Below are 16,455 nucleotides of genomic sequence, written 5' to 3' on the forward strand. Positions count from 1 at the left end.
TATTTGCAACCCCATGGACTGTAGCCCACAACTCTCCTCTGTCCATGAAATTTTCCAGGCAAGAATACTGGAGCGGGTTGCCATTTCCTACTCCAGAGGATCTTCCTGATTCAGAGATTGAACTTGCATCTGTTGCGTCTCCTGCATTGGCAGGCAGATTCTTTACCACTGTGCCACCTGGGAAGCCCTTGGCTTCTAATATTTAGATAACATTGACCAGCTGGCATGTGTGTGTGATGCCAATCTATGTAGCTATAATTGTTTCTAGAGAATTAAGGGAATGACTTGGCAGTGAGGGGAGGGTACATGCATGGAATCCCTGAAAAGAGATTTTAAGAACAGAGAAAAGTTGGATTGATACAAAGTAGTCTTTCCTTAAGGAAATTATTTTATTATTAATCCTTCCTCTAGTGTAAAGGCACATTGCTTATGATTTTTGAATGAACTATGTACTGTTTGTTTCCCTTAAAGCCAAAACTCTAATGATCATGGTTTAAAAATATTGGATTTTAGAGACAAGAGTCTAATTTAGTACTCAAAAGTGACAACACTTTCTGCATACACCCTTACGGTATATCACTATAATTTTTCTAGTCAAAATTATTTCAGAAAATGAATAAATAATTTAAAAGGTATAATGTGTCAAAATTGAATACTTATTTGTTGGCCCAGATTATAACTTCATGAAGCTGAAGGGTATTCTAACCACTTGTGTTTGGCATCTAGACTATTGTGATGAACTGTCAAGCCACAGATATTCTTTGGGCAAGATAAACAAACAAAGCAAATATTAGTATAAAATTTGACCACATATTATAAAGAGTTTATAATTTGTAAATGTATGGAAATTTTAGGCAATCTTTTGATACAGCTATTTTGATTCTAATTTTATAGGTAAGGAAACTGAAGAACCTTCTATAATCCACAGACCCAATATTGTCTTCTTAATACTGTTTCAAGACTGGTGTGTTCTGGGTCTGCCCACAGCTTAGCTCAACGAAGCAGAATGCCATATTTCCAGCATGTGTTCAGGCTTTATTTGATAACATACATTAGCACAGGGGCAATAAATACATATTAACTGCCACCAGGACTGGGTATACAGTTTTTTTCTGGCAGAATGTTTTTAAGACTTTTCTATAATTTGTCTCACTCTGTACTCTCATTCTATGAATAAAAACATTCCTATATCACAGTGGGAGTAGGAGGAAGCTGGTGGGAGAAGGAGCATCTTTGGGAGATTGTACTTCATGATTTTAGTGGTTCACAGTAGTCCCCATTATTCATTGGCACAGATACTGTGGTAAAATTGGGAAGACCTTGACCTCCTAAAGTTTTCATTATTAATACTCGAAAAAGCCTGTTTTAGGAAACAACACTGATCGAATGAAGAAGGTGTGAGATTTCAAATAAGTCGCACTCTAAATAATAGTCTTTTTCACAAAAGGCTTTCTCTCCCCTTAGGTACGGCAACATCATCGCCTCATTCTGAACTGGAAAGCACAGGTGCAATCCTCGATGACAAGGAAGACGCTTACTTCACAGAAATTCGAAATTTCATTGGGAATAGCAACCACGGCAGCCAGTCCCCCAGGAACACTGAAGAGAGGTAAAGCTGGTCTTTCCCTTTTCAAAGTCCGTGATTTCAGTAGTGAACGTTTTGAAATACATTTCAGTGCTCATTTTTCTGACACTGCTTTACTCCTGCCACCAATGGTTGGTGTTTATTTAGTACAGATTAAATACCAAATGTTCTTCTAAGCACTTTATGTGTATCAATAAACTTAATTACCCTAATAACCCTATGAGATAGGGACTGTAATTATGTAATTTTATCACTGAAGGAATGGCGACATTGAAGGTTAAGTAACTTGCTAAATGTCACATAAGCAATAAACGAGATTTAACCTAGGCTGTCTGATTCTATAGCCCACGATTTTAGCACCATTCTATTCTGCCTCTCTTTATAGCTAATTAGAATATTTTATCAAAACTTGGCAATTAGAAGGGAAAGCCACACAGGGGTTCAGTTGAATCATTGACTTATGCTGGTTACTATTATGGATCATGTTATGTCTAATGTATACATAGAGTGACAGTGTTAGTTGTTCAGCCATGTCCACCTCTCTGCAACCATGCCCATGGTCTGCCAAGCTCCTTTGTCCATGGATGGGATTCTTCAGGCAAGAATACTGGAGTGGGTTGTCATTCCCTTCTCTAGGGGATTTTCCCAACCCAGGGATTCAACCTGGATCTCCTGCACTACAGACAGATTCTTTCCTCTCTGAGCCACCAGGGAAGCCCCATACATATAATGTATGACTATATATATTATATGACTATATGTATCTATATATGTTAACATTATATGACTGTATGTATCTGTAGATATTTATATATAAAATACTTATTGTCATCCAAATAGCTTTTTTGAAACCATTTGTGACTTAATAAGATTCTATTACTTCTTTATATGCTTTGAAGTGCATCCTTATTTAATTCCAGCATGTTTGTTTCGGTGGGTATAATTACACTTGTTTTTAGTGACCTGGTGTGCTGGATTCCTCTTGTCATTCTCAACATTAAGCATATATGTCTTAATTGATACAGAAATAGGGCTTCTCTGGTGGCTCAGCAGTAAAGAATCTGCCTGCAATGCAGGGGATGTGGATTCCATCCCTGGGTCAGGAAGATCCCCTGGAGAAGAAAATGGTTACCGACGCCCGTATTTTTGCCTGGGAAATGCTGTGGACAGAGGAGCTTGGCAGGCTGCAGTGCATGGGTTGCAAAGAGTCAGACACTACTGAGCAACTAACAACACAACAATCTAGCATTTTATGCGTTATGTGATATAAAGGAAATATTATTTTACCCAAACTACTGGGTTTAATTTTTCTTACCTATAAGTTATAAATATCTGGCATTGAGAACTGTGTTATTCTAAATATAACTATCCAATGGCCTATTAAATTAGGATGCTGCACTGTAAATTTTAATGTAACATGAAATTAGTTAATGAAAGTTCCATTACTTTTTATCACGCAAATGTTGTTATTGTTCTCCATTTTTGATGCTATTAAAAGTCAGAGTTAATTGTTTCAGGTAGTTTTCCATTAAGGCAGTATTAAATAAGCGTCATTTTCCAAGATTATATAAAAATATATGATCACTTCTGTTCTTTAGCTTGTATAAAAGTGTCCCTAGGGAATGAGAAGAGAATATCTGCTATTGTAAGACTCTTCGAGCTTCTGAGAAGCCTGGCAAAACTAAACTTTGTGCTGTTGGGTGTATCTTTCCCTCTGCTTGCCCATGTGTATGCGTGTGTGTATGTGTGTGTGTGTGTGTGAGAGAGAGAGAGAGAGAGAGAGAGAGAGAGGGAGAGATAGAAAGGCAGAGGTGAGGCAGATACTCAGTACAAAGTACTAAGGACAAGTAAGAAAGACAGTCATAATCTTATATTTTAATAATGATGGTTACATGGTACAAATAAGAAATATCGAACAAAAAGCACCATTTGTGTTCTGAGACACCTATTCAGATTTCAAACCCTTAGTTGGAAATTTGTGAACCATAAAGCTGCAACATCTGGCTTCAACATGTCTAAACAGCATAGCAATAAGAAGACTGAGTCATCTAACTTTTCTCCCCTCAACTCCTATCAGACTACTTTTGATGAATAATTTATCTTCTATAAATTGCCACATTTGAAGGCAAAATTAACAAATAGGTTTTCTTAATCACGTTGGCTTTGTTACGTTTGGTTTCCATCCACGCACTCTTTTGTTCTTTTGCTTTTTCTTTCATTTATTTTAAAATAACAATTTCGAGCCATTCAGGCCAGCAAGTTGGCAGTGTAACTGGAAACTAATAATTTATGTCTGTGCAAAACATGTTTTCATCATTCTTTGATAAAAGAGGTTAAGTGATGGATTGTATAAAAAAAACGTAATGATGATATGACTTTTTCTGGTCAAATGAATTTTTACTATGTGCCTCTGTCACACCCAGGATTGTTTAATTTATGTATTTTTTTTTTGTTCTGGGAAATCTAAATATAAAATTATACTCTTTTTTTTAATGTGGGAAATTGATGGGGGTCTATTGCTGGTATCTGATTTTCCATAACCTGAAAAATAGTTACATTGTGAAAATTGTACATGACTGTAACAATAATTTAGCAGCCTTAGCAAGTTTTCTGAGTTAGTAAATAGGTAGGACTACCAGATGCCAGTATGTATGCTAAGTCGCCTCAGTTATGTCTGACTCTTTGCAACCCCATGGACTGTATGTAGGCCTGTCAGCCTCCTGTGTCTCAGCATGGGATTCTCCAGGCAAGAATACTGGAGTGGGTTGCCATTTCCTTTTCCAGGGGATCTTCCTGGTCCAGGGATCGAACTCACATCTCTTGAGTCTCCTGTATTGGCAGGCGGGTTCTTTATCTCTAGCGCCATATGGGAAACCCACCTAAACACCTACGATTGTTTAATTTCTAACAAGCTTTCTGATTTGGGCAAGTGCCTTAACCTCTCTGATCATATATCTTTGAAAGGAGGAAGTTAGGAGAGATTCAAAACATTCATAATTATTTTCTAACAGTTTCATCTTAATCTTGCAATGAAAGAAATTTAGCTTATATATATTTTAATGTTTCCTTTAAAGCCTGAAAAGCTTATCCTCATTTCATAAACATTCTCAAATATATTAAATGGGGACTTCTATGTTATTAAACATTTTTTATAATTAAACTTTTGAATTACATATTGCAATCCTTGCCACCACTAAAATATTACAAATGACGTTTTAAATATAATAGGCTTCTTTTGCATCATTATATTACACATATAAACTTCAAAAGATATTTGTACAATGACATTTTTATATCATTTCCCACCCCAGTGTTATCCTGGGAAACAAAGAATATTTTTACATTCAGACTATCGTGGATAATTTGAACAAAGTACAAATAAATGAGTTCTCAATCACTTCCAAGTCTCAGGAGGGTGTTTAAGTGCCATATACCACCAGTGTCACCTAGAAAGAGCAAATACTGGTTGGTCCTTGGCAGCTACTCTAACACTTTCTTTGAACTCTTAGATTCTCTTGAAGCATGCATGTTGAAGCTTTGGCAGTGTTGCTTATGGGTATGAGTTTTCCAGAATCTGTTCTCTTAAATGGTGCATACTTATATGGTAATTAGGTAACTTTATGTAGAGAAAAACCTGTGTGCTTTTTATATCATATATAACAATATCATTTATCACGCAAAGGCCTGATAAGAAATAGGAGACTAAGATTGTTTTCCCAGTTCTGCCAGAGGTTCCATTTATAATCTGAATAATCGCACAATTATGTTTTTCATTTTTCCATTTGTGAGGTTACATTATTTTCCCATGGTTGCCTTAGAGCATAAATGATAAAAATTTACTCTAGAAATGTGGAAAACCTAAATTATTGCTAGAAAGGCATAATGTTAATAATAGAGCTAACTGCATGTTTTGAAATGACACCAGTAATTGAACCTGCTTCTTTTTTATGCTTTTGAAAGAATGAATGGCAGTCACTTTAAAGATGAAAAGGCTTTGGTGACCAATCAAAATTCAGACTTACTGGATGATGAAGAAGTAGAAGACGAGGTGTTGTTAGATGAGGAGGATGAAGACAATGATATTACTGGGAAAATGGGAAAGGAACCAGGGACGAGTAATTTACATGAAGGAAACCCCGAGGATGACTATGAAGACACCAGCACCCTGGAAATGAGCTGTAAAGCATCCCCAATGAGGTGAGAAGCAAGGGTGGACCCACATAGGGTTATGATTCCCGCTGCCCTGTTCTTCCATAAGCATGCTATTCCAGGGGATAAGCAATTTGTGAGCATGAATCATAAAAGCTGTTTGAATTAGCAAGGCATACGCAGTGGATTAATTTTAAAAAGACGGAAACAAGTGGCCATGAGCATAATCCGCAGCATATAAATACATCGATCGATGTGGAACTCTATCAATCTGAGGAAGGAAGGGTAAATGAAAGGGTAAACAAGTACACAATCACTTATTTAGATTCTACCTATAAAACTCAAAGAAAAATAGAGCTTTTGGCATTATCTAATTTATTCAGTTTATCATGTGTTATTCAAATATTATTGAGAGAAATATCACTTTATTTGCTGTATATGGAATCTATATAGATGACAGATGTTTAAAAGGAAAACATTAGCCCAATAATTAAATTGACTAGACTGTTATATTTTCATATGGATAATTGATACCGACTGAATATCATCATAACTGGCTTTATTTTAAATGAAAATTGTAAATGTACAAATTCTGTCTCCACTGCATTGCTGACTTCACATGTCATTGACTTTAATTCTTTATCTCAAATATATTCTTGCTTTCGTCATTAAAAACCTTAAAAGAAATATATGTATAAGATAGAATATTTGTAAGTTTTTAGAAGAATCCAAGAATTGATGGAGGCTACTTTCTACTGCAAATATACTATGACGTTTGACAAGTGTATGGAATCAAATGAAAAGTGATTTGGTTGGATATCAAACTGAAAAAGAAAAAAAAAACCCTCTGTGCTTTCCCATTGGTTCATTTTAGGTATAAAGAGGAAGAATATAAAACTGGACTTTCTGCTCTAGATCATATAAGGCACTTCACAGATAGCCTCAAAATGAGGAAAATGGAAGATAATCAATATACAGAAGCTGAGGTGTCTTCTTTCAGTGCTTCCCATGTGCCAGAGGAACTTAAACAACCGTTACACAGAAAGTCCAAGTCACAGGTACATACTTTCCTGCAGTATAGCATCCTGGTGACATTGTGCCTTTGACGCCAAAGGCAGATACTCTTTGCAATGTTCTAGAATCTGAGCAGGTTCAGATGCTTTACTCAAAAGGTTCCTATCTCTGCCTATGATTGAATCCAAAATAGTCAACCACTACAGCAATTAATATGACTGGATTCTGCACAGAAATTTCTGTGACAAACCCTGACTTCCAATAATCCAACCATTCCTTTGCAATCAGCTTACTTTTGTGTAGATGGTCCATAAACATTTGATTGTACCTATTTGGAGTAGGAAATGGCAACCCACACCAGTATTCTTGCCTGGAGAATTCCATGGACAGTACATGGGGTTGCAAAGAGTTGAACACAACCTAGCGACTAACAATTTCACTTCATTTGTATATTACTTCAGAATTATTTTCTAATTGCTTCATGTCTATAATTTTTGTCAGCCTAATTATATTTTGATATTTTTGGAAAGTGAATTCTACCCCGTTCTTTTTTCTCACTGTACATAGTTAGTAGCTTCCCTTGTAGCTCAGTTGGTAAAGAATCTGCCTGCAATGCAGGAGACCCAGATTTGATTCCTGGGTTGGGTGGATACCCTGGAGAAGGAAATGGCAACTCACTCCAGTATTCTTGCCTGGAGAATCCCATGGACAGAGGAGCCTGGCAGGCTATAGTCCATGGGTTTGCAAGAGTTGGACATGACTTAGTGACTAAACCACCATACACAGTTAATATACAAATCAACTAATGATAGAATTTAGAAATAAATTAAATTTAGGAGGGTCAGAGTTGAAATGAATTGCCAAAAGTCTATAGCAGCTTAATGGCAAACCTGGAAATTAACCCTATCAGTTTTAAATGAATGAATGAATGGTACCCAAGTTCGATGGGATTTACAGCAATCCATCACCACTATGGTAACCAAAATAAATCCATCTAAGGATCTATAAATCTCATTGAAAAGAGCCTCAGTTCTTCTTCTATAAAAAAGGGAATCAGTCCTTTCTGCTTGACATCTGTACTCAACCAGTTTGTTTGTTCAGGCCCTTTTTAAAAAAAGAAGGAAAAAAAAAACCTTTCTGTCTTAACCATATTTGTTGGTCACTTTGGTCTAATTGTTTGTCCTGAGTTCATTTTGGAGGTGCCCCTACATACCAAACCGTGAGACTACATTTGGAAATTTTCTATTTGGCTGAGATGTTTCGGGCCATCTTAATAGCAAATGTGGTCATATCTCAACTAAAGTGGGAAAGACGTTATCCCACTGGGATAGTACCAATTTAAAAATATTAGTAAATTCAATAAAACGTCATAAGATGTCATGTATGGTAACAGACAAAACAAATGTTTTTTTCTGAATTGAAGTGAAAGCAGCCAGCCTCATCTCTGACTAGCTGCATTTCTGTGGGTTTGAGAACATCACTTCACAACTGTGGGTACCATTTCCTTACTGTAAAGTGGGGTGAGTGGAGAAGATGTCTAAGATCCCTTCCTGCTCTATCATTCAATGGTGATAAAAATGAATTTTTCAATTTCTAACTGTCCAGCCAGTTTAGACATCTCATTTTCACTTGGAGACAGCCATAAGAAGTGGCTAATGTTTTTTGTTTATTTAACTCTTAGTTTCCCATTTTTCTTTCCTTATTGATCAGAGAAACTGGGGAGCCAACTTTTCTTTTTTTTGAAAAAAATTATTTTCATTACTCTACCCCAAATTATAAGGCACAACACTGAAAATTCCTGAAACTGTCACAAGTGATAGAAAGCAAAGGGTCCTGGGAACCTAGAGGTATTAGAAGTGATATATTTCAGTACCTGTATTTTGATATATAAAGTCCCTGCCCAGTTGGGCTAACAATTACCCTCACAAGAAATACTAGAATTTTGTAATTTTTAACTTGTATTTTTATTGTTACTTTATAATGTCATATATATATTTATATCAGTTTGAAAATGGTCAGGCCTTTTTGCAAACTGACTTTGTTTCATGAGATTTAATTCTTTCATTCCATTGTTGCTGTCAGTTTTGTGCTGAGCATGGATCCTTGTGCATGAAAATGTTTATTTCCTTTGATTACCAAAAGACAGATATTCCATATTTACCACTTTCTAGAATCTGAATAGATTCAGATGCTTTATTCAAAACTCATACATTTACTCTGTGATTTTTATAGTGATTGAATGCAAAATAGTTGACTAATACAACAGTGGCTGCCCTCTGCATGGAATTTTCCCTGAAAAACCTATCCTACAAAAAGGTAGTTTCAGGAGGCATGGATGCATGCACACTAAGTAGCTTCAGTCGTGGCCAACTCTTTGCGACCCTATGGACTACAGTCCACCAGGCTCTTCTGTCCATGGGATTCTCCAGGCAAGAATACTGGAGAATTGCCATTCCCTTCTCCAGGGGATCTTCCCGACTCAGGAATCAAACCTGTGTCTCTTATGTCTCTCGCAGTGGCAGGTGGGTTCTTTACCACTAGTGCCGCCTGTGATACCCGTAGTTTTAGGATGCGTGCATGTGTGCTGTGTCTCTTCAGTCATGTCCGATTCTGTGTGACCCCATGGACTGTGGCCCGCCAGGCTCCTCTGTCCATGGAATTATCCAGGCAAGAATACTGGAGTGGGTTGCTATGCCCTTCACCATGGGTAGTGTCAGGATAACAGGTATTATTTACATCAGGCACGCTAAGCTAAACACTTTATATAAGTTAGTGCTTGTGGTTCCTCCACAACCGTTGGAAGTAAGTTATTATTATTATCCACATTTTATATGAAGGAAGTAACCTTGAAAGATTAAGCAACTTGCCCAAGGTCACATAGCTAGTTGAATAGAGGCAAGATAGAAGCCAGGATTAAAACTTAGGATTTCAAAATTTTCTCTTTGCTCCCTCTTCTTTTTCTAAATACCAGAATGAGTTTTGTTAAAACCATGTCAGACTAATCTTTTGTCTTGATCTGTAAATGTGAGTACATAATTGAAACAACGTTAAGTGCTCGCTTCACCCATACTTTAAACCTGCAAAGGAGAAGGACTCTTTATTATTTATCCTTAACTCCCTAGAACCTAGCACAGTGCCTGGCACAGAGTAGATACTTAAGAAATATTTTTTAAATGTCTGCTGAGATTTTGTGGAGGTCCAAAAGGCAAATTGCATGCAGAAAAGTCCAATGTGTACATTTAGAGCAGTGACCCAGCAAATCAAAATCAGCCTGAGAGGGCAGATTTTCTAACTGTATGCCATGATTACGGAAGAAACCACAGACCGGCCACATGTCTCAGCATGACTCCCAGAGATGAAATTCTGCTTCACAACAGAGGCATTTTGTCTTTGTTTACCGACAGTGGAATGTCTTTGGCAGGACTTTAATGATTCCACTTCAGCAGCATTTTGACAAGCAAGTTAGCAATGGATGAGACCAACAATAGCAAATCAACAGTGAAAAGTTCACTCCCAAGTCAAGACCAAACATTTTATTTGAATATTTTACTTGGCAGCAAATGGGGAGATTCTCTGAACAGTTATTTAGAATTTGACATGATAATAGGTAAGAGAGAGCACTTCCTCACAGAGCACCCCTGTACATCTTCTGTTTAGGAGACCTTGGAACCCAGGGGTGAGAACTTTGTTGGGTCTTGTGATATGTTTGAGTTTTTGTTAGAACCTACTTGATCTACCTTGATTTTCAAGGTCTTTGAGTGTCAGCATTGAATATTTCAAGCTTGGAGGGGAAGTGGAGAGAGGACACTGGATTTGGGCAGATAAGCTTTTATTGATGACTTCCCTGGTGGCTCAGACAGTTCAGCGTCTGTCTACAAAGTGGGAGACCCGGGTTCGATCCCTGGGTTGAGAAGATCCCCTGGAGAAGGAAATGGCAATCCACTCCAGTACTATTGCCTGGAAAATCCCATGGACAGAGGAGCCCAGTAGGCTACAGTCCATGGGGTCGCAAAGAGTCGGACACAACTGAGCTACTTCACTTTCTGTCTTTCAGTGTCTAGTTAAGTGACTCTGGGCAAGTCTTTTCATCTTCAGGGCTCTCAGTCATCCAGAGAAGTAGTCTGTGGCACGCTTCCTCTAGATGCTTCCACAGTGCTGTCAAGGCAGAGTTGTCTCTTACTTGTATTTTCTGTTTCAATTGTAAGCATTCAGTAATATTTTGGGTGAGTCAAACATGTACATCAACAGTGGAAGGATGGTTATTATATTTATGGCTGGGGAGGGGGATGACTCCTGTTTCTTAATGGAGGCATGATTGTCATTCTAGGTAGGATCGTTAATTTTTTGTTCTGCAGATCGTGTCACTTTTGTGGCCCTGAGGCACTGAAGGCCAGCAGTAACTCCATGCCATTGAAACACACAAGAAATGTCCCTCACTTTTCCCAACACACCCATGAGGGATGCTCCTTCTCAGGATCCCATCTCTTCCTAACATTCACCCAAGATAGCCTTCAAATAAAAAGCGATGTTTTTCAAATGCCATTTACCAATTCTCTCCTTTCTACCCCAGGCATACGCTATGATGTTGTCATTGTCCGACAAGGAGTCCCTGCATTCTTCATCCCACAGTTCTTCCAACGTGTGGCATAGTATGGCCAGGGCTGCAGCGGAATCCAGTGCCATCCAGTCCATAAGCCACGTATGACATTCTCAAGGTTGACCGGAGTGGGACCAAGTCCAACAGTAGCATGGCTCTTTCACATAGGACTATTTAAAAGACTGCTGAGCAGAATGCCTTAGAAACCTGAAGGGTCACTCATGTAAAGTCTGGGGACCTTAAACGGAATGATTAAAAAAGAAAAGAAAGAAAGAGAAAGAAAGAAAGAAAAGGAAACTATTTATTCTCGGTATTTTGTTTTGCACAGCCAAGGCAGCTGCTGACTTCTGGAGGATTAATGCGACTTAAAGTGATTCAGTAAAAATGAAAACCTTGCTGGGCAGAAGGCGTCTTCCCATTCACCTTGCCCTTGGGAGTGGGTGGGTGAGAGGAGCAGTTGAGATGGCGGCATGAACACTCCATAGAAACTGAATTCTTTTTTTGTACCTGACACATGATTGGGAACAGTTGCTTTTAATTACAGATTTAATTTTCTTGCTTTGTTAAAGTTTTTATGTAATTTAACCCTTTGAAGACAGAAGTAGTTGAATGAAATGCACACTTGATTATTATAGAAACTGATAACAGGGAGTTTCCCATTAACTTTTGCCTTCTTTAAGTACATTGTTTAAAACTAGGGAACAAGGGTATGTGTATATTGTAAACTATGGATGTTCAAATGCTCAGAGAGGTTAAGTCAGTGAAGTAACCTGTTCATCACCAGTACCGCTGTACCACTACACTAAGAGGAGGTTTGCCAAATCCTTGTAATAACATCTTAATTTTAGACAATCATGTCACTGTTTTTTAATGTTTAATTTTTTGTGTGTGTTGCGTGTATCATGTATTTATTTGTTGGCAAACTATTGTTTGTTGATTAAAATAGCACTGTTCCATTCAGCCACTACTTTCTGACGTCCGAGGCACACCCCGTTTTGAATTGCAAGGACCAAGGTGACTCGACCTGTGTATGGGAGTGCCAAATGGTGTCTGGCTTTTCTTAACATTCCTTTTTTTGTTGTTTTGTTTTCCTTCTTAATGAGCTAAATACGAATAGATGCAACTTAGTTTTTGTAATACTGAAATTGATTCAATTGTATAAACGATTATAATTTCTTTCATGAAAGCATGATTCTTCTGATTAAAAACTGTACCCCATATTTTATGCTGGTTGTCTGCAAGCTTGTGCGATGTTATGTTCATGTTAATCCTATTTGTAAAATGAAGTGTTCCAGACCTTATGTTAAAAGAGAGACGTAAATAACAGACTGTATTCAGTTATTTTGCCCTTTATTGAGGAACCAGATTTGTTTTCTTTTTGTTTGTAATCTCATTTTGAAATAATCGGCGAGTTGAGGTACTTTCTTCCAATGCTTTGTACAATATAAACTGTTATGCCTTTCAGTGCATTACTATGGGAGGAGCAACTAAAAAATAAAGACTTACAAAAATGGTTATTTTTCCCACAGTGTTGTATTTTCCCTTCTCATGCAATTTTTGTTTCCCTTTGGGATCCAGTGATTTAAAGATATGCCGTCTGGGACTTTGATGCCCTAACAGATACATGGAATGTAGAGCATGTGTGTATAGACATTTGAGATGACATGAAAGATAGCCCTTGGCCCATGGGGAATTGGACTCTCTTCCATTCATTGCTCTGGAATTTCTCCATGTGGTGCAAAGTCAGGGCTCAGGTGCAATAGTACGGGGTCCTTAGGATCACCCCACATCTGCAGCACCCATTTTAGTTAGGACAGAGCAACTTAGTGGGTTTTTTTCTTCTTTATTTTACATAGTACATGCCAAAAGGTGTTCTGTGCTAATTTTTGTTTTTAATAACCCAGATTCTGTTAACTGATTCACAGGAGGATGAGGACCCTTTAAATTTTCCATGATCATTTTAAGTCTTTGTTCACATGCAAAATATATTTTTTTTCATGCAGAATCAGAGGGTAGATATGATTTTGAGTTTTCTTTCTTTACCGCCACCAAAAAATTCACTGCGTATTGCTACAAATTCTTCAAAATAATCACTTAGCAGTTTCTCCATTTTCCATGAGTTTGACCTCCTATGATTTCTTTAACCATTTCACTTCTGTTGAAAATTTATGCTTTCTGCTTTTCACTAGTGTAAGCAATGCTATTTTAATTTTCATTAAAATTGTAATTAATTGGGGTAATTGTTTCTATGTGTTCATATATGTATGCACAGGTTTGAGTCGTGATGAGTGGTATTTCCATATTATAAATTCTCAAGTGGAGGAGCCATTATGAATATTCTTTGAACCTTAAATATTATGCCAGTTGTTTGAGAATGTGGCTTTTCAACCAGGCCAGCTGTAGAGGTTTTAACAAGTTCTGCAGATTAAACAAGTATGACACATAGAAGTAGATCCAGACTAATTTCCCTGTTTGTTTATTTATTCATTCTTAGCCAAATTGCCAGATATGGAGAAACTTCCTACATCCTTTCTAAATGTCAGTAGTATAAGAATTAAATACGGGATGGGGGAGGGGATAAATATTGCTTTTTAAGTAGAAAGTGGGCACGGGAAGTATTCAGAAAATATACTAAAACTCTAAACTGGTCTACGCAGAAAGAGAAGAAGAATCTAGTGTTTGAGACATAAGAACAACACATTCAAGAAAATGGAGACTGGGAATGTGTTATCCATTTCCCTTTGTTTTAAAGAAAAAAACCTATAAATTCTGAAGCTGTTTGAATATTCTCAACACTACTGAATTCTTGTTAGAGTCTGAGCTTGACATTTCAGTTGTTTGCTAATGCTTAGCCCCTCCAGATTCCAAGGAGGTTTTCAAGCCTCACATTTCTGCTTTCTTTTACATTCATCTCGCCAGCTGTCTTGCACCACATGGCCCGGTGGGGAGACCATGAGATGTGGTGGAGACAATGTTGGATTTGGAAGGTGAAGACCTGAGCTTGAGTTCCAGTTCTATTCCTTTGGTGGCTTTGATGTCTTAGGCAAGTCATATACCTTTCAAAATCTCATCTGTAAAACCAGGGTACTAATACCTGCTTCTCCTGCTACTGTACTAGGTTTTTGTGGATGCTGAAAATCAAAATATATTTTTAGAAATATTTGGGAAAAGTTGAACACATGCAGGCACTTCATAATTTTTATGGTGGTAGTTAAGAGAATAGAATGTGCATCTGTGTGTGTGTTTATACACATACAAACACTATGTTAAGAAAAAGTTTCTAAAATATAACAGAAATCTAGAGTATACAAGAGTGGATATGGACCTTTTTTGGAAAAACTATTGAAATATAGTTGATTTGCAATATTGTGTTAGTTTCAAGTGTATAGCAAAGTGATTCAGTTATATATGTGTGTGTGTGTGTATTGTTGTTTACACTCTAAGTCACGTCCAACTCTTGTGACCCCATGGAGTATAACCTGCCAGACTCCTCTGTCCATGGGATTTCCCAGCAAAATTACTGGAGTGGGTTGCCATTTCCTTCTCCAGGGCATCTTCCTGACTCAGAGATGGGACCCACATCTCCTGCACTGGCAGGCATATTCTTTAACCACTGAACCACTAAGGAAGCCCACGTATATTTCTTTTTTTTTTAGTTTTTATTTTATTATTTTTTAAATTTAAATTTATTTTAATTGGAGGCTAATTACTTTACAATATTGTATTGGTTTTGTCATACATCATATGTATATACATGTTCCTTTCCAGGTTCTTTCCCCATTCAGGTTATTACAAAATATTGAGTATACTTTTCTGTGCTATACAATAGGTCCTTGTTGGTTAGCTATTTTATATATAGTAGTGTATATCTGTTAATCCCAAACTCCTTATCATGTTTCTTGAATAAATATGTAGCTTTGAAAAATAAAGAAAACTCAGTCCTTTGAGAACATGAGCCATCCAGTCTAATTGCTGTGTGCTCTCCAAAAATTCAAGGACAGTTAAGAAAACACGTTCAAAGAATAAGCATGCACATACTTTTATTTTCAGATAGTGACCATCAACCAATCATTATTTTTTATACAGAATAAATAAAATGAGCTATTCATTTTTAAAACTGACTGTTATGCCAGTGTCATGCTAGGAATGTGAACATCCATTAGCTCCATTAATCATTGCAGTAGGCCTGCATGCAGGAAGTATTATTCCTGTTTCACAGACGAGGAAACTGGAGCTTAGAGAGTCTTAGAGCCTATTCCACTGCCACCCTGCTGGGAACTGGCTGGCTGAGAATCCACAGGTGCCAGGCTCCTTAGCCTGTGCTTAGTCAAGCATCTCAGACCTCCTGGTTCAGGAGCAAGTGAAGAAGTCCAAAAAGGTCTGTTCCAAACCAAGGCTATGTGCCATGAGAGGCACGGGTTTAACAAGGCTATGTCTCCAAACCAAGAGAGTAAGGTTGTTGGAGATTCAAATATGCCCCAGAGACATTTAGGCATCTGAGTCTTGACTGTGAAGAGTTTGAAAGGTAAGCGCTAAACAGTGGTTCCCGGGCTTTTGCTAATCAGATTATTTCAAGTCAGAACCATAACACTTGTCCTCTTAAAAGATCCTAAATACTTCCTTAACAAGAGGAAGGTTTGAGTCATTTTGTTTGCATACTTTTAACAGGTATCTTGAATGTCTTCCTTATCCTTTTTCAAACAAAAATTTACTCCAAACTTATATTTGAACTTATTAACATGACATGAGTTAAGCCCTTTCTAAAATAGTTAGCAGACTCATTGTGAGAGATGCAAAAGTGAAGGCAAGTAGAGTTGAGAGTGTACTTATTTCATGTTCTCCAAGTTCAAAGAATTATTAATGGAAGGATTATGGGGAGAAGTGGGATGATTGAAAACAACAACAGCAACAACAACTAATAGTCTGGGTCCAGAAGACCCAAAGAGAGTTTAGAGAGCCAATCAGCTCTTCCCTCAAGAGACTTTCAGTTCAGTTCAGTCGCTCAGTCGTGTCTGACTCTGCGATCCCATGAATCACAGCACGCTAGGCCTCCCTGTCTATCACCAACTCCCAGAGTTCACTCAAACTCACATCCATCAAGTCAGTGATG

At 37.5% G+C, this 16,455-nt stretch overlaps 1 protein-coding gene across 23 annotated transcripts in view; it reads left to right on the forward strand.

The window, feature by feature from the left end:
- MECOM (MDS1 and EVI1 complex locus) overlaps window positions 1-12,856 on the forward strand; it is a 635,653-nt gene extending 622,797 nt beyond the window's left edge. For 18 of the 23 annotated variants that reach the window (XM_069560594.1, XM_069560616.1, XM_069560742.1 and 15 more), the window contains 4 exons: window positions 1,465-1,609; window positions 5,546-5,782; window positions 6,609-6,792; window positions 11,319-12,856. In XM_069560594.1, the coding sequence (XP_069416695.1) occupies window positions 1,465-1,609; window positions 5,546-5,782; window positions 6,609-6,792; window positions 11,319-11,453 (701 nt within the window). In that variant the 3' untranslated portion in view covers window positions 11,454-12,856. The remainder of the gene's footprint in view (window positions 1-1,464; window positions 1,610-5,545; window positions 5,783-6,608; window positions 6,793-11,318) is intronic. The other 5 variants (XM_069560673.1, XM_069560689.1, XM_069560683.1 and 2 more) reach the window with 1 other exon arrangement.
- Window positions 12,857-16,455: the final 3,599 nt, after the last annotated feature.

The sequence above is a fragment of the Ovis canadensis genome, chromosome 1 (assembly GCF_042477335.2).
Source record: "Ovis canadensis isolate MfBH-ARS-UI-01 breed Bighorn chromosome 1, ARS-UI_OviCan_v2, whole genome shotgun sequence".
Lineage (NCBI taxonomy): Eukaryota > Metazoa > Chordata > Mammalia > Artiodactyla > Bovidae > Ovis > Ovis canadensis.